This window comes from Dicentrarchus labrax, unplaced genomic scaffold, assembly GCF_905237075.1.
Source record: "Dicentrarchus labrax unplaced genomic scaffold, dlabrax2021, whole genome shotgun sequence".
In the NCBI taxonomy this organism is placed as follows: domain Eukaryota; kingdom Metazoa; phylum Chordata; class Actinopteri; family Moronidae; genus Dicentrarchus; species Dicentrarchus labrax.
The window spans coordinates 14,816,657-14,836,372 of record NW_026136720.1 but is presented as its reverse complement, the minus strand read 5'-3'; the positions used below and the strand labels follow the sequence as shown (position 1 = coordinate 14,836,372).

Here is a 19,716-nt window from a genome sequence, read left to right as displayed (position 1 = left end):
ACTGCTTCAGCTGAAAACTAATTATGTCCATTAGATGGCAGCCGAACATTGTGAAGGAAGGAAGAGGGATAAACTATATGCCCTGAACTTTGACTCTCCGGTATCACATTTCTCATCACCGCAAAACAAGTTTTAAAAAGAAAATGAAAACGACAAGACAATGGGGGAGTTTAGACATATGAGTGTGCTTGTCAATCCAGGAGAAAGACGTGATATTGGTACGCAGCCTGTGAGGAAGGGGATCCTGACAGACCGTACTGAGGGTACAAAATGTCCGCTGTCCAACGTCAACTGCACGTCATCACGTCGCGAAGAAACCAGGAAGAGCTAGTCAGTACGTGGCCTTTTCATCTTGGATCGCAGGAAAAGGAGCTCCCCTTCATTACAAAATGGTACAATTACTCGTTTTTATCTAGTTTAGACAAGTTAAACTGTAATATACAATAACATATCGTTTATCAGTGCACGTTGCTTGCAGTTTCATCGCGATAATGAAGCGCTTTCTGTGTGAAATGACATTTTATTTAGCTGTAGATGCAGAGGAACGCTAGCCTCTCATGTCAGACAGTGTGTTTTGCCTTTATTGTTGTGTTTGTAACATTAATCAAACGCTATATGCCCGGCACATGATGGTAGGAGGTTAAAGTAGAGGTGATACAGACAGCTTGTATCTACTCTCTCTGTTTGCTGTGGCTGCAGGAACTCGAGGCTATGACCAGATACACCAGTCCGGTGAACCCGGCTGTGTTCCCCCACCTCACTGTCGTCCTGCTGGCCATCGGCATGTTCTTCACTGCCTGGTTCTTCGTGTATCCTTTTCACTGCTTGTTCTACATTGCACTGTGTATGTGGTTAATCTGAAAGAATGGGTTATAACAGACACCGGGAGGCTACTGCAGAATGAAAACCTACAGGAAGATCACACAAGAGGTTTTAGGCATCATAGCAGTGCCTTTGCATATTGCAATGTAAAGTGAGCTTTACATTACTGCTGGCTTAACGTGTCATTGGTTTGCCACTTCTTCCAATGGCACACGTTATCATACAGCACAATAAACAAATCATACTATATGTCTACTTTATATGTAAAGCCACCTACTGCTTTCCACTCGTTTTGAATAAACTGTGGCATTTAAATTATACATTTATTACAACTTGGGACTTATTTTTAACCAATAACAATAAAACTGTAATCACTAAGTAAATTACTGATATTTAGAACATCTCCAAACAGAAGTATGATTGGAAAAGAAGCAATCTGATGCTCGCACTTGAGTTTTAAAAATGTAACCGTATGTAGAAAATAAAGGTGAATGATAAAATTGTTACCTGTCCATTATCAACATCCAAACACTTTACAGACGTAACTCCTGCCTCAACATTGACCTATGGAACATGTCAGAGATGATGGGTGTTTCCCTGTGCAATAAGGGATTATAATAGTTTGTGTGTGTTCACTTTCAGTTGTTGTATCTTCAAACAGTGTAGTAGCTAATTTTAATATCCTAACACTACAACACATTTACAAAGTTCAGTTCCTCTCAGAAAGATTTTTAGATACGAGATTGAGACTTTTACATCATAGTGCAGTAATGCTGATGGACGTAAACAATTTAAAGGCACAATTATTGATCGGAATGGAAACAGCAGGAGGGATTAGACATGACAAAGAGCACAGAACTTGGCTGTCCTTTTCTTTTTTTATGAGTTAACCCTTAACTTTTCATCAGCTATGAGGTGACGTCAACAAAATACACAAGGGACGTCTACAAGGAGCTGCTCATCTCCCTCGTGGCGTCGCTTTTCATGGGCTTTGGTGTGCTGTTCCTACTACTCTGGGTTGGCATCTATGTATGAAGGTACAATAAAATCTTCTTAAAGTGTTATACTTTATATTTTTAATCACTGAAGCAGTTTTGAGTGGTCAACTTTGTTCCCCCTCCCTCTTGTTTCCTGCAGTTTTCGGGTGACTGACTTAAAAGAATGACACATTCCAGTGGAACCAAGGACAGCACCAACTGGATTTAATTGGACTGCACTGACAATATTCTGGTTTTCTGATTTTGTTTTCTTTTCACAAGTAAAGGGGATTTGTAAAATTCTTGGTGTCTTTCTTTGTTGAAATTGATACCTGCAGTGATTGCGATAGTTCACAGACCTCCATAAAATCACAGATTGTATATATAAAATGTTGATTAACAATTTTAATGAGATGAGACCAGAATTCACTGCAACTTAACCTGTTGGTTGCTTGAGATTAGAAGGTTATTTAAGATGCGTTTCACTAGTTGCGCCTAAAACCTCAATCCCTGATTAATCTTTGTGTTAAAAATAGAGCAGTCTGTTTCACCTTGTCTCCAGGATAATACTGACTACTCCAGTGATGAAGGATTACACCGGGATTAGAGAAGGATTTAATAAAAACAGCAGGAACACGATTAAAAGATCCACACTCAAAGACAACTGGATTCACATAAAAATTGGCTGGTGTACACAGCACATACTTACCTTACATAAGGCAAAACAAACCAACAGGTTTCTTCCTTTGTGGGGGAATAAAAAAACTTTTCCAACGGAGCTACTTCTATGTGTTCTACAAATGGTGGATTAGTACAGATCAAAACAGACTTGCCATGGGAGGCCATATCTGCATCTACAACTGTCTTTTCCTAAATGTTTGACATTCTTTCATTTAGTGTGCAACACAAATTGATTTACAAAGGCCACATAGATTAACAGACCCAAGCCTGATTAATACAATACTACACATGCCATGGTTGGCTTACCTGCCACTGTAAACCATTTAACTGCCTGCCCTCTTGGCTACCAGGAGCCAGTAAACACAAACTCTGGTTTAGACCTCTCGTCATCCTCTTTACCTGTTAGTGAGTTCCACCAGTGTTCAACATCAGCCAAATGCTTTGTTCTAAATGTTGAATAGTGTAAACTTTTTTTTTTAAATGTGAAAATAAAATCCAAAATTCACAATAGCTGATGATGATGTCCATTGTCCTTTGAAGTCACAAAACTGTCCCCTCTTCACTGACGAGCTCTAGCAAAGGCGTCTCGCAGCCACAGAGAGTCCTCATACAGCCTCGGGTCTCCCATATACTCTGCCGTGCGTTTGTATAAGTAGTAATACAAAACTGCAGCTGCCAACAGAAAGAAGCAGTTACTCAATGACTACAGAAACTAAATTAGTTGTGATGGAAAATATACCTCTGGATTAATCTACCTGTTCTCTGGAAAACAAAAAGAGCTTGAAGACCATCTGTCCAAACAAAACGGTTTGACTCGAGCCATCTGAGGTTCTAGGAAAAAAAAGGAAACACTTGTATGGATCAAAATTGCGCAGTTACTCTGATTAAAGAAAGCATAAATGTATCATCAATATTTCACTTGGACACATGTTAAATTGAGTTTGACATGTGGGTGTCTGATGGTGTGACGAAGCGTACCAGCACCCAGCAGTGGAAGCAGATGCTGAGGGTCAGGTAAAGAGCAGAGAACATCAGCAGAGCCCTGAATCTCTCCAGCAGCAGGGACACCAGGCCGACCTGGAACACGTAGGTGTTGAACATCATCAGCAGAATGATGATCACGTTGAACAGGATGGCAATGTCCTGGATGCTGTAGACACAGATTTTACTGGTTTATTTATTTTAAAAAATGGTTTCTGATGGAGTGAGCAGTGTGTGCCTTCAATTACTGATCAATGCAAGAAGAGAGGACACTGTGTAAGACTGATATGTATCAGTTAGGTGAACATATTATTATATATAATTAATTAGTATTTATTCAGTATTTACATAACTTAAGTAAAGTTAAATTGCTCGTAAGCATCTGAATAATGTAAATGTCTGGTTGGCTGCTATTATATTAAGGGATTTGTTTATTACACATACATTACTGCTATTTTCAGCCTTAAACATATTTAGTTTCAGTCAATCTCTGGCAAATGAGAGTCACAACTAATTATCATTTCATTCTTGATTAATCTAATGGATGTTTAATGGTTGGTAAGTGGTTTGTCATTACATTTATAGAATATTAAGAATAAGCTGAGATAATGCAATTATATAAAATATAATAAATGTTAATTATATGAAAAGAAGAAGGCAAATCTGCAGGTGTTGAAGATGTAACCAGATAATATTTTTACTCGATAACTTGAACAAACTGTCCTTAAAAAAAAATTAATCAACTAGATCGATTTACTCTCATCTGACTGACTAATAATTGACCTGACTGATAAATCACTGACGCATGTAGTTTAGTGACTTACATGAAAAGCACTAGTTGGATGACAGGCGCTCCTCTCAGGAGTTCACTGAAGGAGTTCACGAAGAGGTCATAGGTCAACAGTGTCAGCTGGATCAGCAGCACCAGAGAGTAGTTACTGGTCTGGAGCATCTTCAGGGGTCGATCCTGAAAACCACCAAGCTTCACAGTCTATTCACCTCCTTGCTTCCAGCTGCTTTTTCTTCACACTTGCAAAACGCAGGTGGTCTGTTGATGTAGATTCACCCTTTACATACTTCAGTACAAAAACACTGCAGAGGTCTAGAAGCAGACAGACACTTCTGACTTCACAACTTGTCCATTCACATAGTCAGAAACTGGTGGATTTCTCTCTAAATGTTATATTGCTTCAGGTTTTCTTTACTCCGGGTTGCTCCTCTGCTCAGAAACATTGTCCTCAGGGAAAAAGAGTATCCTGGTGATGATTGCAGGCGGTCCCAGATATCAGATTAGATGTTTGAGATCTCTTCATATCCTGCAAGTTGACATAGTTGGTGTGGAAAGTCTCCAGCTGGTCTGCTGCATTTCCTGTGAGGAAAGAAGAGGAAAGCTGTACCATATCTTATATCTTTTGCCTTGTAGCCATCTTCCAGTGCGGATGAGGGTGGATGTAACAGACAGCTAAATTAAACCTACACATGTAACGTAAACATGCCCGGGCTCGAAAGGTAAAGTCTCGGATTAAAGACTAATTTCACCTACACGGACAACACCATCTCGTGTTTTTGTTTCTTCTGTTCTGGTTGCACATTTCTTTTTTACGCACCTAATCTACCTCCAGGACGGTAACCTAACGTTATGTGATGGCTGAAGATAATCTGGGAGACGGATAATAGAATTACCACCGACTGTTTCACAATCGTATTTCCACAACAGATCACTCGGGTGGCACTGGCACAGCTCAGATTTAAACTCCCTCCAGATACGTTTACACCGTTTGACTCTCACAATAATGTTTAAAGAACGCTTATTTTAAACAACCCACTTACCAGTAAAAAACGTGCGAAGAGTGAAAATAAGTCACTCAGAGCCAAGAATAACCACTAAATCACGCTTACTCCTACTTTTATCCACAAACAATGCCGCCCACTTGGAGAGCCCACTGCTGCTTTTCAGCGGTAACGTATGTATTTCCGTAAATTCCATGGTAACGCAGCTTTTTACCGTAATAACGCACGTATAGGTTCCTCGGAATATCCCTCAAAAACGATGTCGCCAAAAACAATAGGGAGTACGATACGCTTTGTTGTTGTATTGCTTGCAACGAATCTGCAATTGCCTAAATGTTATCGAAAAAACAGCTGCGGTGTGGAAGTGGAAACAATTAGTAAACATTTGGGCGGGCGTGGCTTTGTCCTCGCGGTCTACATCGAACATTACGGTAGTGTCGGGACAGCGCGCAGTCGTCACTGCCACCCAGCGGCTCGAGCCGGTATGAGACTGAAGTAACGTGAGGTGATCAGAGGTAACGTTAGTGGACACCGTCGTCCGGTGCACCGTAGGTGAGTAGTCGAAGTTTCTCCTACTTGGCTGAATTCATGTTAAAACACAGTAATGTTGAGTCGTTTTAGAAATATTACGACTAAGTGTTCACTCCTCTCGTTGCTGTGGTGCGTTAACAACCGACTAACTGCTGTGTTGTTGTGTGGTTCTTGTTTAATAATAAATAAATGGACATGACCTTATTCCCTTGGGGTTTTGGTTCACCTCAGCTGCTCTAGAATTGGTCGCATGTAACTGTCGAGCTGTTTCATTCATGGCATTGTTGCCTTGCTGAGTTTTAGTCCAACTTTTTCGGCACCGTCGCAAACATTAATCTGCATTTCACTACCATGTTGTGTGTTTACCTTGCGGTTTAATCATCAGAGCTGTCAGTGAGTGTTTTCTTTTAAGCAACATATGTTCTAAGTGAACCCAGTGAGTATGCTCTTATGTTGACATTTATCAGAGAAAGTGTGGGGGGCCGTTTGACTGTTTTTGAAGCCTACAACATGTTGTAAACTATTTAATTAGGTGTAGTCACTTTCTCTGTATGTGCTGAACTCCACCTTGCGCCACACACCGACCTTGCTAAATAGTGTGTTAGGTGTGTAAGTCTATTTGACCTTTGGTGTGGCTGTTGGCTTATTGGGAGTCTAGTTTGACATACAAAATCCTTAACATCTGATGTTTACATAAGCCTTTTTGTATCAGGAATACCAGCGTATCTCTAGTGGCATAAGGAAGTTTTAATCTTCGTAGATCATCAGCAAGATGCTTCACTTGCCACTTTGTTTGTCAGTAAACGTTTAGGAATTGGTTTTATGGCCTTTTATAGCAGGGCTGGAGAGATAGGAAGGAGAGGTTATATTTCATTTAACAGTGATGCAGGTTTCAAGTCAGTGTGTACCTTAAGCCAGATGACCTCCAGAAATATCTTTTTTTTTTTTCAAACATTTAAAATTATATTTAAATGACACTATTTATGATTTATGTTTATGTTTTTTCTGTGTAAGGGAAATGAATAAAAAAATATCCAGTCAGTCATAAATCACTGTTTTATGAATGTTCACGGAGATACTGAGGCATGTTCCCCTGTAGTTCCTAAGAGTAGAATCTGTTTGCAGTTGTGGTATTTCTGACAATGCAAACAACTGCAAATGTTTTATTTGCATCTCCTCTGCCCTGACAATCTGCCCTCCCCTTAGAGTACACATTAAATCTTCTCACATGACACCATCCTGTTTTTTACCCTCTACATATCCTGGTGCACAGCCATGCACTCTACTACCATTTATATAAGTTTACTGGTTGTGCTGCATGAAGCTAAGAATTTATGTTTTCCCCTTCCTCAGAAACATTAACGTTTTTCATAGAAATATGTAAAATAACATGCCGTCATATGAGATACCTCAAAAATCTTATTGCGTGTGGACCTATCTGACACCTGTTCACAGCAGCTGGAGATAATGCGCGCAGTCACAGCTTAGTTTGTTCTGCATCTCATGTTTGACATGGGAGGACCTGTATGTTCAGCTTCTCACAATATCTCGCAGCAAGAAGTGAGAACATCCAAAGTGTCTTTTTTTAATTAATTCTGGGTCATCAAGAAAGTAAATGTCTCTGATTACGCCTAAAACTGATGGTATCTGATGGTAGTTGTCAACTATTAAATTAACCAGCAGGTATTTTCATAATTAATTAATAGTTTTGAGTCATTTTCTAAGAAAAGAAAAGTCAAAATTCTCAGATTTCAGCTTCGCAGGTGTGAATATTTTCTGGTTTATTTTTTCCTCAATGACAATAAACTGATTATCTTTGGGTTGTGAACAAAAGACATTTAAGGACGTCACCCTGGGCAGTGTTCAACATTTTTTGACATTTTACTGACCAAACAACTAATATCTACTCTAATGATCGATTAAATTATTGACTAATAAATTGATAATGAAAATGACCAGTCGTTGCAGCCTTAGTTGAAATACTTGGGGCTGTAAATAATAATAACTTTCAGTTAATTGACTCATCATTTAGAGAAATTTTTTTAAAAAAGCGAAAAAAGCACAACCACCTACAGTCTGTGGTGACTTCTTTAAATATCTTGGGGGGTTTCGATATTCAGTTTACAATGATATTGTTAACTCACTGAGAAGCCGGAAGCAGAAAATGGTTGGCTTTTTTTCCTCCACTATTTCTGGTTGAAAATGACTCATTGATTCATTGATTATAAAAATAGTTACAGATTTTTTTTGTTGATTTTGTTGAGCTTTGCTTCTCCTGTCTCCTGGACAAAGTGAAACATTCAATATCAAATGTCAAACTATGAAGTCAGCCTGTGTATATACAGCCTGTATTTAATGATAGACACATACACCAGTTCTCTACTCATACCTGCAGTAATGTCTAAGTGGCTGAATGATGGGGAAGTGCTGGTGGGTCAAGGCAGAGGTGAGGCAGTACCAGTGAGCCCCAAACCTCGGGCCCTACCAGCTGGGAGCCCCATGCCAAGCAGGGGACGCAGTCAACTGGCTTCACCCAGAGAGGCGGTGCCAGGAAGCCCTCAGGCAGAGACCATGGGCAAGGCCAAGGAGCTGTTTGTGCTGTGTGACAAAGAGGGGAAAGGTTTTATCACAAAGCGGGATATGCAGGTGAGCAGCTGATGTGGTGAACTAACAACATTTAGGCCGATTTATGGAGTCTTGAACTTTCCATCTTCTTGTGGTCAGAGGCTCCAAGGGGAGTTGCCGCTTTCCCCTGAACAGCTGGAGACGGTGTTTGAGAGTCTGGACCGACGGAGCAACGGATTCCTCACTCCCGTTGAGTTCAACACAGGACTTGGTGAGTGTATATTGTCGAATAATTTGAGCACTCTTCACTATAGCATCTGTGGGGAAAGCTACTGCTCTGTCATCCACTTTTAAACCAAATCCTCTCTGTCTGTGGTGCAGGTGAGTTTGTGGGGCTGGAGGACACAACTGAGCTGAGTCAAGATGAAGCAGAAGAGGATATGGACCGGATGTACTGGGCCCAAGACCCCACTGCAGTTAGATTTGTAAACATACTGATGGAGCTGGGTGCTGACAAACTCTTCAAAGAGTAAGATCACTGTCACAAATGATTTGCCATCCAGGCTGTTAACTAAGGGTTCCCCTTGACTTCTACAGTAGCATATATAAATCTACACTCAGTCGCCAGTTTATTAGGTACACCTAAGTACTCAAACTAATGCAGGTTAATACTGAGGTGTTTCTGTTCTTTAGCCTGAACAAAATAGTGGAAACACCTGCCAGAACAACGCAATAAAATTGAACAGAACCACAACCTCCAAAGTTACCATAAAGTTGAATCAACATCAACAGTTTCAACTAAAACTAAACATTAAAGCCCTCATAAATTTAGGATTTATTGCAGGATTGTTGCATTAGACTGCATTCGTTTTAGCGAGGTGTACCTAATAAACTGGAACTGAATGTATATCTAATAGCAAGTAGAGTTGAGTCGAGCCTTACCACTCCTGTATGTATACAGTTTATCAGTTTATCTTTTTGTAATGTAAGTGATGTTGTGCTGTTAAGATCACTTTAACAGCTTTGTGTTGTGTCGTGTTGTGTGTCAGTCAGCAGGAGTTATGCTCTCTGTGGTGTGACCTCCAGCGAGACAGACCAGAGCTGGTTGACGCCCTCGAAGGCGTACTGATCCACGCAGTGTCCCATTTACAGGACTCCATCAGAGAGAGAGATAGTCTTGAACAAGCTCTACGCAGGTGCCATCTTCCTACCAATGTCCCCTGCATGTGAAACACAATATAGATTAATTGTGCCCTTTAACTCTGAGTTTTTTTCATGAGATTTTCTCTGTTCTAGACGGGAGAGCGAACATGATCAGGTTATTCGGTCCATATATGAAGAAATGGAAAGCCAAATCCGAGAGGAGAGAGAGAAACGCCTGGCTCAGGTACAGATGCGTGCTTTTTAGTCCAGCTTTTGTGCCATTTAACAAAAGTGTTCATTATAATAGAATTTAATGAATTTATTGTGAAATCAAGGACAGTATTAAACATAAGCAGAGAGGGCGGAAACTTGAGGAGGAGCTGAAGATGCGTGAGCAAGAGTTGGAGAGTACACTGATCAAACAGAAAGAGGTAGGTGTCCAAACAACACAAATGTTATTTCTGAAGCGTGCAAAGAGTCTTAGAGTGAATCAACAAGATCTGTCCTTGTCTTAAGCTGGAGACCAAAATCCGGCAGCTGAGCTGTGAACAGGCAAACATCAAGGAGCAGAACCAGCAGCTGCGGAGCCTCAACGCCCAGTTACTGGAGCAGGTGGAGAGCAGCAGAGAGCAGCTGCAGGCCGCTCTGGGTCAGCTCAGCCTGCTGCAGCACGACGCTACCCAGGAACAAGAGACCAGAAAGAGGTGAATGGCTAACAGCACATACTAAATGTTGTAAATGTTCCAAAAGATGTATCAAAAATTGGATCATGAAACACTGTCTCTCCTTGAAGCACGACTGAAACATGTTCTTTCTAGTAATTTGATTACAAAGTGAGTTTGTGAAACAGAATAATGAACACATGGGAGTCATATGATCTCTCATTCCAGTTCCAGTCAAACTAGCTGCAGGCTGTTCAGAGTTTTTTGATCAAGACCAGAAAGAATTTATCATTGCTAATGTGAGATCAAATAAAAGCATGCATAACTTTTCCATGTCAGACAAGTTTAAAGGTACTAAAATGGAGACACAATTAGATTATTGTACACAATCATTTGGACTTGTTTTTTCAGTTGAGCGTAAAGATGAATCAGTCACTTCCCTACCCTGCCTGTGGCACTCAGACCAAGGCACATTTGTCCAGACTGAAGAGATAAATCTTTACAAACAGCTCCAACTATATAGTTTTCATTAAAAAAAAGGTTGTTAAGTAATAACATAAAGCTGTAATTATAATAAAGCTGTGTAAGGGCACTGTCATTTTTAGCAAACGTCACTCAGACCGCCAGACTCGTCCTGTAACAATATTTTGTTTGCTTCACTGTAGTAATGTGATGAAGGTTTCGAGGAACATGCAGAAAGAGAAGGATAGTCTCTTGAGACAACTGGAGCTTTTGAGGTAACAGCTGCTGTTTCAATCGAGTTATTTTTGTTGTGAAGATAAAATAAATTTCCTGACATAATTTTTAGATTAACACTGAACTTGTAAAGCAATGAATGTAATTACAGTGTGTCTTTCTTTTTACTCTAAACATGGATCAAATTGTGTGATGTTGGTTGTAATTTTTTTTTGTCTCTTTGTGTCAGGGATATGAACAAAAGACTGCGCGATGAGAAAGATGCCCAACAGTCTCAGAAGAGGGTTAGTCACAGACACTCTGTCCTTCCTCATCTGCCATTAAATTATTACCTCAGTGAAGACCTTTGTACCCCGTGGGCACGGAAGATTTATCCCACCTAAGCTAAGTCTTGGAATAGCGTCATGCTTTATTCCATCCTCTGGACAATGATTATTTATATGGGCAGCTGTTATTATTTGGTTATTGATTGAACTTAATGTCGCTGACACGGTTTCAGATTTTTCTGCCATGTCAGCAATGTCTTTTTTTCTCTTGGTCAGTGAAGTGAAGGATTTTGTTGAAAAGACATTTATTCTGTCCTGTGTCAACTTGAATGAAAGAGTGTTTTATATGTATATTAATGATACTGTACATAGCTTTATTTATGCAGGTGAACTGAAATGAGTCAGTATTGACCAAACTAATAAAACCATTTGTCACAATTCTTAAAGGAGTGCTGATCCCCTTTATCCCATCCGCTTCAAAATCAATATATGGCATTTGTTAACTAAATTCAAAATATTCATTCAAGAAACCGAACACAATGAACATAATTTCTTGTATTTTTGTCGTATAATTTATAATCAAATAAGTGTATCGCTGATAAATGATTACGATGTTAAACTTCTTGCAGAATAAATGTCACTATTGGACTGAATACTTGCTTTTTTAAACATACATATCAAATATTCTGCTTGTGCCTGTCTGTGTTTCCACAGAGAAGACAGTTTTACTTAATATTCCTTGGAAACTTACCATAGCACACCCATATATTTACACTATATAAACCGCATATTATAAAAACCTTAATGCAACTCATTTCTTCTGCCTTACAAAAACCTTTTAGACTCCAAATGTCACAAAGAGTTTGCAGAAGAAAGGGTCAGTCATAGGTAACTACTTACTGCAAGACAATCCATTGAAAAGGTTTGTATGACTTAAGTCACATTTACCATTTGTCCAGTAATGCGAGGCAGATTGCCATGAAAGGAAGCAACTAATTTTTTGTGTATTCATTGATTCTGAAGACAGCGGAGCTCATCTGATGAGTTGGAGCAGGACAAAGTCAAAGAGGTGACAAATTCATCCAACAGGCAGCAACCGTCATGTAGAGTCAGTTGTGAAAATGTTGAACAGATGCAAAATCAGGTAGGGAACATACAAAATCTACCAATACATTAAAATCCCAAATCCATCCATTTTATAACACAACAGCTGGAGGCCTACTGTATCATGATAAGGCTTTTGTGATCTGCATAGCAATGATGGAGCACATATTTGTCTTTGGTAGAGAATAAGAAGACATGACACTGATATAAAAATGTTAAGTTTGGTACCTTTACCTGAATTTTAGTGCAGAATTGTCAGTCCTCAGCGAGTGTTCAAGGTGGTTTTCCTGGGTAACTCAGGAGTGGGTAAGACCTCCTTCATCCAGCACTACAGCACAGGACACTTCTGCAGCAATATCAGCGCTACTGTTGGTAAGCTTCTCTCTCCTTTTCACAATGAATAACACGCTCCTCAGTGTATACATATATTTTTAAGTAAAGTATGAAACCTTGTTGTTTCTAGGTATAGATTTCCAGATGAAGTCTTTAACTCTGGGCTCCACCACCATCACCCTGCAGCTGTGGGACACTGCAGGACAGGAGAGGTCAGACAGATTATTCCCATGTTTACCAGCCATGTGCTTTTTTTGTTGTATCTTTACGTATTTCAGTTAATACAAATTGAGCTTTTTTCGTGTTTTGTTCCTTTTTTTTTATTCAGGTTTCGCAGCATCACTGAGCAGTACTACCGTAAGGCTGACGGTATCCTCATCATGTATGACCTAACTCACTCCCCCTCCTTCACCGCCGTGAGAGGATGGATGGACTCAGTGAAGGTGAGCAGGTGGAGATGTCACAGATGGCTGGATGGAAAAACATGCAAAACAGTTTGTCTCAATTTGAATACACATGCAGGTAAATGACAATACAGAGCAATAGGAAATCTCTATAGACACTAATGCCATCTAAGTGATTAATGTCCTTATCTTTTTGATTTTTGGGATATTTTGTCCAATGTTTATGTTGGCAACGTAATAGCATTACTATTGATAAGTGGTCGACCAATATGGGTTTTTCAGTGGCCGATGCCAATAGTTAGAGAATGATGGCCGATATATAATGACAATATCCAAACAAAGAAAAGTTATGTATATTTCCATTATGTCATGTACATTACAATCTAATACACTTGGGTTATGCTTCAGAACGTGACTGGTATTTAAGGGAGAGCAGGGTACAGTATGTCAGAAGAAACGTCATTTAACTGGATTATTCTATACAGTATAACATAATATATATTTAACACTAGCCTGTGATGGTTTGAGATTCGCTTTCATTTATGATGAAACATGAACTTGCAAACATTTAGAACAGACGATGGTGGACATTTAGGTTTATAGCAGGATGCATGAGACTTTCTTGGCAACTTCCCAAAACACACAAGAAGGAGTACTGACATCATTTCACAGCAACCACACTGACAACCTGCCTGCAGATGTGACTTATCTCAAAATACCAGAATGATGGGTATGATTAATCGTTCTATACCATTGATATCCTTTGTTTTGCTTCTGTTTTCAACACTAATAGTAGTGTATTTTAACTTGCTGTATGTCTGTCACAGGAGAAGATGTGTGAAGGTGCGGTACTGATGCTGCTGGCGAACAAGCTGGACCTGGTAGTCAACAGTCACAGCAGAAAAGTGACAACTGAGGAGGGTCAGAGACTAGCAGAGGTGCGTCACATTTGAATATTCAAACTACTTTCTGCAGTGATTTACTCATAATGCGACTGCCAGGAAAGGAATATTGTCTTTGGAAATGAATGAAATAAAATGTTTTTAACTTCCTGGTTTATACAGCAACACCAAGCTTTGTTTTACGAGTGCAGCGCCAAAACTGGATGTAACATGGACGAGGTGATGACTGATCTGGCCGGGTATGGCATATTATTTCTTTAATTCACATCAACTGGATCCTGTAAAATGTTTGTGTCTGCTGTGTTGGCAATTTGTTGGTACACTTAATTTGTTATCATGCTTTTCACTGTAACCAAAATACAAGTTTATTAGGTATGCCGTTTAATACAGCAGTCATGTAAAACATCATGAACGTTTTAGTGATTTTAGAGGTGTTGATTCAACTTTGTTTGAGACTTTTGTTAGTGGTGCTGTTGAATTGGTTTGCGGTCTTAATGGTTGCAACTAACAACAATCAACTAATTGTTTCACCACTATTTGTCACATTTAGTCTACTGTCATTGATATGGGATGTAACTGATAAACTGGCGGTAGGATCACAATTTTTATTCTCACATGTTGTGGTTTCTGCTGCACAATGATTTAATGATTTTCTTCTTTTTAGGATGTTAGTGTCCCAGCATGATCGACAATGTGAAGATGCACTCTTGCTGACTGAGGACATCGCTACAAGACGCTGCTGTACATGAACAGAAGAAGAAAGATATCAGCTCCATGGTTGACGGGAGTTATGAGGGATGTTGACGAGTCACTTTTTACTGAGTCAAGTTTACTGAACACTATCTGTAATGTTTTCCTATGTTGTTATGTATCTTTATAATCCATCCAATAAATTATATTTTTGATGACTCCTTTGTTGTCATAGTCTTCAATATCAATATCTTCAATTTGTTCTAGTGGCAATAGAGCTCATATGCGTGAGAAACCAGCTGGGGGCAGCCATGTACTCTACATAACATGTGGAGCTGCCTGTTGCTGCCAAACGAGGACAGACGCTCAGGCACTTGGGTAGGAGGCTCGGGTCTGAGTGTCAACTGAGAACTTGCACTGTTGCAGTTAACCTTCAAGGACAGCAGTGTGTTGACACCGGGGTTGGTGGGATCTGGGAAGACGTTACCCCAATAATCTACATCCTTCAGGGCCCACCATCTAAAATCAGGTAGGAGTATTTTAGTCTCAGCGGAAAGGGAGAGAGCAGTTTTTCCATGACACAATGAGTTAAAAATAACTCTGATTCTGACCATTGGGAGATTTTGTTGTGCTGGACAATTTTCATATATGGAGTATGCAGTTGCCTTAAGGCTGGAAAACAGCATTACATTTTGTGTTTTTTATATATATATATTATAGTTATTGTTCCTTTACTCTGTCTTGATTTGTTTATTTCTTTGTAAAATGAAAAGTTCAGTGAAACATAAAATCTAAAATCCCAATTTCTCATGATGCTCAGAGTCATAACTTTTCTTAGAAAGGAAGCAGGGGAAAGTTCGGTTCCAGTCAGGATGAAAACAGACGTATTCATGAAGTAAAGCATTAAAAGTTAAAAACAGTATTTCACTGGAGTGTGAGAAGATCAGGTTAAGTTACTGGGATGGGAGACATATATATCTGTCTGCTGGATGACATGTGACACAAGTTAAGTATGTTTTCCCCACAACATATTTGATTTCATCCTTGAGCTCTTCACATCGCTCTTTTATACCAACTTTTTTGCAAACTTGAAGTACACCACATCTCATTTCTAGTCTACTGTGTAATATTACTCAAAGTTGATATATAAAAAAGATAAAATGATGTCAGGGAAGCTAATTTGTTCTGTAGTTTATGTGTTGGTGGTTTTCACACCAAACGTGGAACTAAAGCTGGCTGAAAGAGGAAATTCCTACATGTATACCGCAACTGACTACTCTCAATCAGATATAGCACCATAGGCTTTAGCTTCTTGACATGCGATAAAAACCTTCAGTGTTGGAGGGTATGACCTGTTCTCTGAGCATCTTGTGTTAATTCTCGAGGTGGGGATTCAACTGTGCAATCTAATCTTCTCTAGAGGGATTTCTTCTTATGGTGTACTAACATAAATATTTTAATTTCAGAATGGAAGCTCAACGTGAGAAAAGACACAGCTGTGGGACAATTTGTCTGAAATATCTACTTCTTCTCTTCAACATTATTTTTTGGGTAAGTTAACAAGGAAGTGTTAAGATTTTTCTATTTAAGACAACAAAAGCCTCAGTTAAGAACTCTATTGGGTGCTGTTATAATTATTAACTTTGACTTACGGCATTAAACTTATGCTTTCCCTAAGATGTCACAGAATCTCTCTGCAATTAAGATTTTCCTTTTACTTTATTGATCTCACACAATTCCTATTGTTTCTCATGGTTGCAAAAACAACGTATTCTTTACACAAAATATTATACTCCATACAGTTTCTCTAAACTACATGTATGATGTTATTTAGTGTGTCTAATAGTTACAATAGTTATGCGAAAAATCAAATACTACATATAGTCTGTACTTCAACTTTCAGTTTTCCTGCATTTCCTTTTCTTAACTTAAGGGTTTAAGAGTAGATTAAATGAGCTCTTGTATAGGCTACTGTGTGCGTTTCCACAATATGCACAAAGATATGAAGCTGGGATTTATGTGCATCAAGATAACAAAAACAAATTTAGCTGAATGTCTCCTGGGGCTGACAGAGAAAGAGTAAGGCGTTGTCTAGTTTGCATCACTGTCACATTTCAGGAGTTATGTTATAACTGCTACAAATTATGTGTTGCATTCTTGATATGAGCATCTGGTCTGAGTTGAGCTGATACCGGTATGTTCTTTCAGCTGGCAGGAGGGGCCGTACTGGCGGTGGGAGTGTGGACTCTGGTGGAAAAGAGCGACTACATCAGTTTATTGAACTCCAGCTTCTACTCAGCCTCAGCTTACATCCTGATAGCTGCTGGGGTCATTGTGATAGTGACCGGGATAATCGGATGCTGTGCCACTCTGAAGGAGATGAAGAGTCTTTTGATTGTGGTAAAAATGGATCAGACATACAAAACACTGCCTTTATTTAGTTATTTTTTTTACCTTGGTTGTTTTAGTTTACTCCACCAAAGCAATAACTCCATGAATCAGACACGAAAGAAAGACACTTTTAAGTTCCTGTTTATACACACACAACCTCTACGTACTGAAAGTTAATCTTTGGTGACCTTCTGTCTTGTCTGCCTGCATTCAGTGCAGCTCATTATGACATGACTGTCAAATATAACAGACTAAGTCACGCAGAGTGTGTCTTTAAGAGTTTAGATTTAGAGTGCAGCTCATGCCAGAGGAATGAAGGGCATCACAAGCGGCTGCTTGGACTGAAGAGTGTGTGAGAGACACAGACAGACGCAGTGAGAAGATGTAATACAGAAGCAAAACTGCACAGGCTCTGTGACGTTATGTCTGTTTCCAAATTTGACACAACCTTTGTAATGAATAACTTCCTTCACCACAGTTAAACCAAGTTATTCTCTGGAATATTATAGTTTTAGTTATGCACAGATACTATTGATGCTAATATCATATCTTAAATCACATTTAATGTCATGTTTTAGCACAAAAATGCACTGACACACCATCTGAACCAGCTGTGTTCTTGTTTATTTCATGTATTTCCTGTCTCTCCTCTACAGTATTTGTGCTTGTTGCTCTGTATTTTTCTGCTGGAGATCATTGCTGGTGTGCTGGCCTACATTACCTACCAAGAGGTGAAATGATTTACCTTGTGTTTGTATACATTTGACCAAGGCATAGTGACAGATATTAGTCCAATATAATTTCATTTTAAATATAAATATTTCCTGATAAACTTGCATGAACTGGCATAACCAACTGATTGTACTTCATACTTTTTGTTTATTACCTACCATGAAGTTTAAATCCCACTGCAGCAAATACAAATCTGACTTTTTTTCTTTGTTTGTATTTGATGTGTATTTTTGTCACTTTATTATCACTCAATATGGTTACAAACGCCATTCTTCTCCATTATTTCTATTCACTTCTTATTTACCTCCCATGAAATGCCTCATTTGTTGCACTCTGTTGTGAAATCTTCTCCGCATGCCTCTCTGTGCATGTTCTTCATTTGTCCTGTTTTTCCATCTTTCTCACACCTCTCTTTCTTCCCCCCTTTTCTTGCTCCAGTGTTTCCCTTTCTGCTACCAGGTAATCTGCTGCCACCTGTTTCCATTTTGTATCGAGCTGTTTCTCTAACAGATTAGATATAAAATGGTTTGTTTTCACTCTTTGCACTTGGTCAGACAGGCAACACAACTTTTCTTATTTGTAAATCCATTTAAAGAATGTGCAGCACGGGGTGGGGTCGGAGGATCTGTGCTCATATGTTTTGAGTTATGTGTGGGCATTGCACAGGTACAGTGGAATGTTACAAGGAAGGAAAGAAACTTGACCAGGGGCTATTTTTATTGATGGGAGGAGATTTGCAGATGACACTTTTCTTTCTTCCAGAGCTATCACTGAAATGCTTCTTCTGTCTCACAGCTGGATGATCAACTCACACAGAACCTGAAGGTGACCATGCAGCAGAAATACCAGCAGCCGGGGGAGGAGAGCGTCACGCAGGCTGTGGATAAACTTCAGCAGGAGGTGAGTAAGTGACACTGTATGACAGGCAACTAACTGCCAGACAGAAACTCAGGCACTTGGCCCCTTTAGCCTGAGTGTCAGTCACCATTGTGTTGTCTTTCGTTCTGTCTTTTGTGCATTGCACTGGCTCCCTCTCAGTTTAAGTGTTGTGGCAGTCACAACTCCTCAGACTGGATAGACAGTGTGTGGATCCAGGGGAATGAGCGGCTCGTTCCTGATAGCTGCTGTAAAACTCCCAGTGACCTCTGCGGCCGCAGGGACCATCCTTCCAACATCTACAAGGTGGAGGTAGGTAGAGTGTGTGTCCATTTGGCTGTGAATAAATTATATAAACTATAGCAACATTTTAATTTCCTTTCCTTGTCTCCTGCTCACAGGGAGGTTGCATTATGAAATTAGAAGAATTCATCCTGAGTCAGTTGTATATTCTGGGTGCAGTGGGCATTGGGATTGCATTTCTACAGGTAAAGTACGAACCACTGAGCAAAACAGAGGTTAATATGAACATGTCTTTTAATGTTGAGCAAAATGCCAGCAGCTGAACTGTGAACAATAGTTGTTTCTGTGTGAAGTGAGGAACTAACAAGTTCCTCGTGTCTTCTTTTTCTTTCAGCTTGTGGGGATGATGTTTACTTGCTGCCTTTATCAAAATTTGAAAGAAGATCCGTACTGATTTTTGAGTGTCTTTAATATCACAAAACATAATGAATTGTAAAATGTATGGTTAGATATTTTAATGCCCAAATTATTAACACAGTTCTGGATGCTGTGATGCCAATTCAAATAATGAGGTGATGATTTTTCAAAATACAGACACTACAGATACTATAATGCTGCTGGGCAGCAGTGCTCTTTTTCTGCATTAGCCATTATATGCTTTAAGTATCTTCCCTGTGATGTTAAGATAATAATGTGTGGATGAACCTGTAACCAAAACACATATTTTAAAGAGCAGAGAAATAAGAGCATGCTGTGGCTGCATTTGTAATCAGTGTTGGTCTTGTTGTTTATTTAGTTTTTTAATGTATCACACAGTGTTTACCAAAGTTATATATTTTTTGTTTGTTGAAATACAAATAAAAACGATGTCCATTTATTATTCCCATTGAATTTCACATATTGTACTTCCCCGCCTTTTGACAATT

The 19,716-nt window shown here is 39.3% G+C and overlaps 4 protein-coding genes across 7 annotated transcripts; 3 read left to right on the top strand and 1 right to left on the bottom strand.

The window, feature by feature from the left end:
• Window positions 1–284: 284 nt before the first annotated feature.
• tmem258 (transmembrane protein 258) lies at window positions 285–2,099 on the top strand. The gene is made up of 4 exons (XM_051382041.1): window positions 285–392; window positions 700–809; window positions 1,731–1,859; window positions 1,960–2,099. The coding sequence occupies exons 1-3, from the start codon at window positions 390–392 to the stop codon at window positions 1,855–1,857; spliced, it is 240 nt and encodes a 79-aa protein (XP_051238001.1). The 5' UTR covers window positions 285–389; the 3' UTR covers window positions 1,858–1,859; window positions 1,960–2,099.
• Window positions 2,100–2,402: 303 nt separating this feature from the next.
• tmem138 (transmembrane protein 138) lies at window positions 2,403–5,615 on the bottom strand. Its single transcript, XM_051382039.1, has 5 exons — window positions 5,292–5,615; window positions 4,286–4,830; window positions 3,459–3,630; window positions 3,236–3,311; window positions 2,403–3,152 (listed from the first exon to the last, which is right to left on the bottom strand). Exons 2-5 carry the CDS (start codon window positions 4,411–4,413, stop codon window positions 3,040–3,042), a joined length of 489 nt encoding a protein of 162 aa, XP_051237999.1. The 5' UTR covers window positions 4,414–4,830; window positions 5,292–5,615; the 3' UTR covers window positions 2,403–3,039.
• A 92-nt stretch (window positions 5,616–5,707) lies between these two features.
• Window positions 5,708–14,766, top strand: cracr2b (calcium release activated channel regulator 2B). 2 transcript variants are annotated; one of them, XM_051382013.1, is made up of 18 exons: window positions 5,708–5,804; window positions 8,179–8,429; window positions 8,508–8,619; window positions 8,730–8,877; window positions 9,398–9,544; window positions 9,645–9,735; window positions 9,827–9,922; window positions 10,008–10,195; window positions 10,819–10,890; window positions 11,079–11,133; window positions 11,958–12,037; window positions 12,139–12,259; window positions 12,465–12,591; window positions 12,683–12,764; window positions 12,881–12,995; window positions 13,784–13,894; window positions 14,021–14,097; window positions 14,523–14,766. In XM_051382013.1, the coding sequence occupies exons 2-18, from the start codon at window positions 8,181–8,183 to the stop codon at window positions 14,605–14,607; spliced, it is 1,956 nt and encodes a 651-aa protein (XP_051237973.1). In that variant the 5' UTR covers window positions 5,708–5,804; window positions 8,179–8,180; the 3' UTR covers window positions 14,608–14,766. The 2 variants fall into 2 exon arrangements, with proteins under 2 accessions (XP_051237973.1, XP_051237972.1); XM_051382012.1 differs by lacking the exon at window positions 5,708–5,804 and having other exon boundaries at window positions 5,815–8,429.
• Window positions 14,767–14,851: 85 nt separating this feature from the next.
• Window positions 14,852–19,672, top strand: cd151 (CD151 molecule). 3 transcript variants are annotated; one of them, XM_051382034.1, is made up of 9 exons: window positions 14,852–15,077; window positions 16,015–16,099; window positions 16,757–16,948; window positions 17,596–17,670; window positions 18,110–18,130; window positions 18,467–18,571; window positions 18,710–18,859; window positions 18,949–19,035; window positions 19,185–19,672. In XM_051382034.1, the coding sequence occupies exons 2-9, from the start codon at window positions 16,016–16,018 to the stop codon at window positions 19,242–19,244; spliced, it is 774 nt and encodes a 257-aa protein (XP_051237994.1). In that variant the 5' UTR covers window positions 14,852–15,077; window position 16,015; the 3' UTR covers window positions 19,245–19,672. The 3 variants fall into 3 exon arrangements, with proteins under 3 accessions (XP_051237994.1, XP_051237996.1, XP_051237995.1); XM_051382035.1 differs by lacking the exon at window positions 14,852–15,077 and adding an exon at window positions 15,810–15,933; XM_051382036.1 differs by lacking the exon at window positions 18,110–18,130.
• Window positions 19,673–19,716: the final 44 nt, after the last annotated feature.

Excerpts from the sequence above, each read along its gene's own strand:
- tmem258 (XM_051382041.1), top strand. Across the intron at positions 810-1,730 it reads TTCACTGCCTGGTTCTTCGT|CTATGAGGTGACGTCAACAA; the intron begins GTATCCTTTTCA and ends ACTTTTCATCAG.
- tmem138 (XM_051382039.1), bottom strand. The coding sequence starts at position 4,413 with ATGCTCCAGACCAGTAACTACTCTCTGGTGCTGCTGATCCAGCTGACA. Across the intron at positions 3,631-4,285 it reads ATCCAACTAGTGCTTTTCAT|CATCCAGGACATTGCCATCC; the intron begins GTAAGTCACTAA and ends CTGTGTCTACAG. Across the intron at positions 3,153-3,235 it reads TTTTGTTTTCCAGAGAACAG|CTGCAGTTTTGTATTACTAC; the intron begins GTAGATTAATCC and ends TTCTGTTGGCAG.
- cracr2b (XM_051382012.1), top strand. The coding sequence starts at position 8,094 with ATGTCAAACTATGAAGTCAGCCTGTGTATATACAGCCTGTATTTAATG. Across the intron at positions 12,038-12,138 it reads CAAGACAATCCATTGAAAAG|ACAGCGGAGCTCATCTGATG; the intron begins GTTTGTATGACT and ends TTGATTCTGAAG. Across the intron at positions 13,895-14,020 it reads AGGGTCAGAGACTAGCAGAG|CAACACCAAGCTTTGTTTTA; the intron begins GTGCGTCACATT and ends TGGTTTATACAG.
- cd151 (XM_051382034.1), top strand. The coding sequence starts at position 16,016 with ATGGAAGCTCAACGTGAGAAAAGACACAGCTGTGGGACAATTTGTCTG. Across the intron at positions 16,949-17,595 it reads TGAAGAGTCTTTTGATTGTG|TATTTGTGCTTGTTGCTCTG; the intron begins GTAAAAATGGAT and ends TCTCCTCTACAG. Across the intron at positions 18,131-18,466 it reads GTTTCCCTTTCTGCTACCAG|CTGGATGATCAACTCACACA; the intron begins GTAATCTGCTGC and ends TCTGTCTCACAG.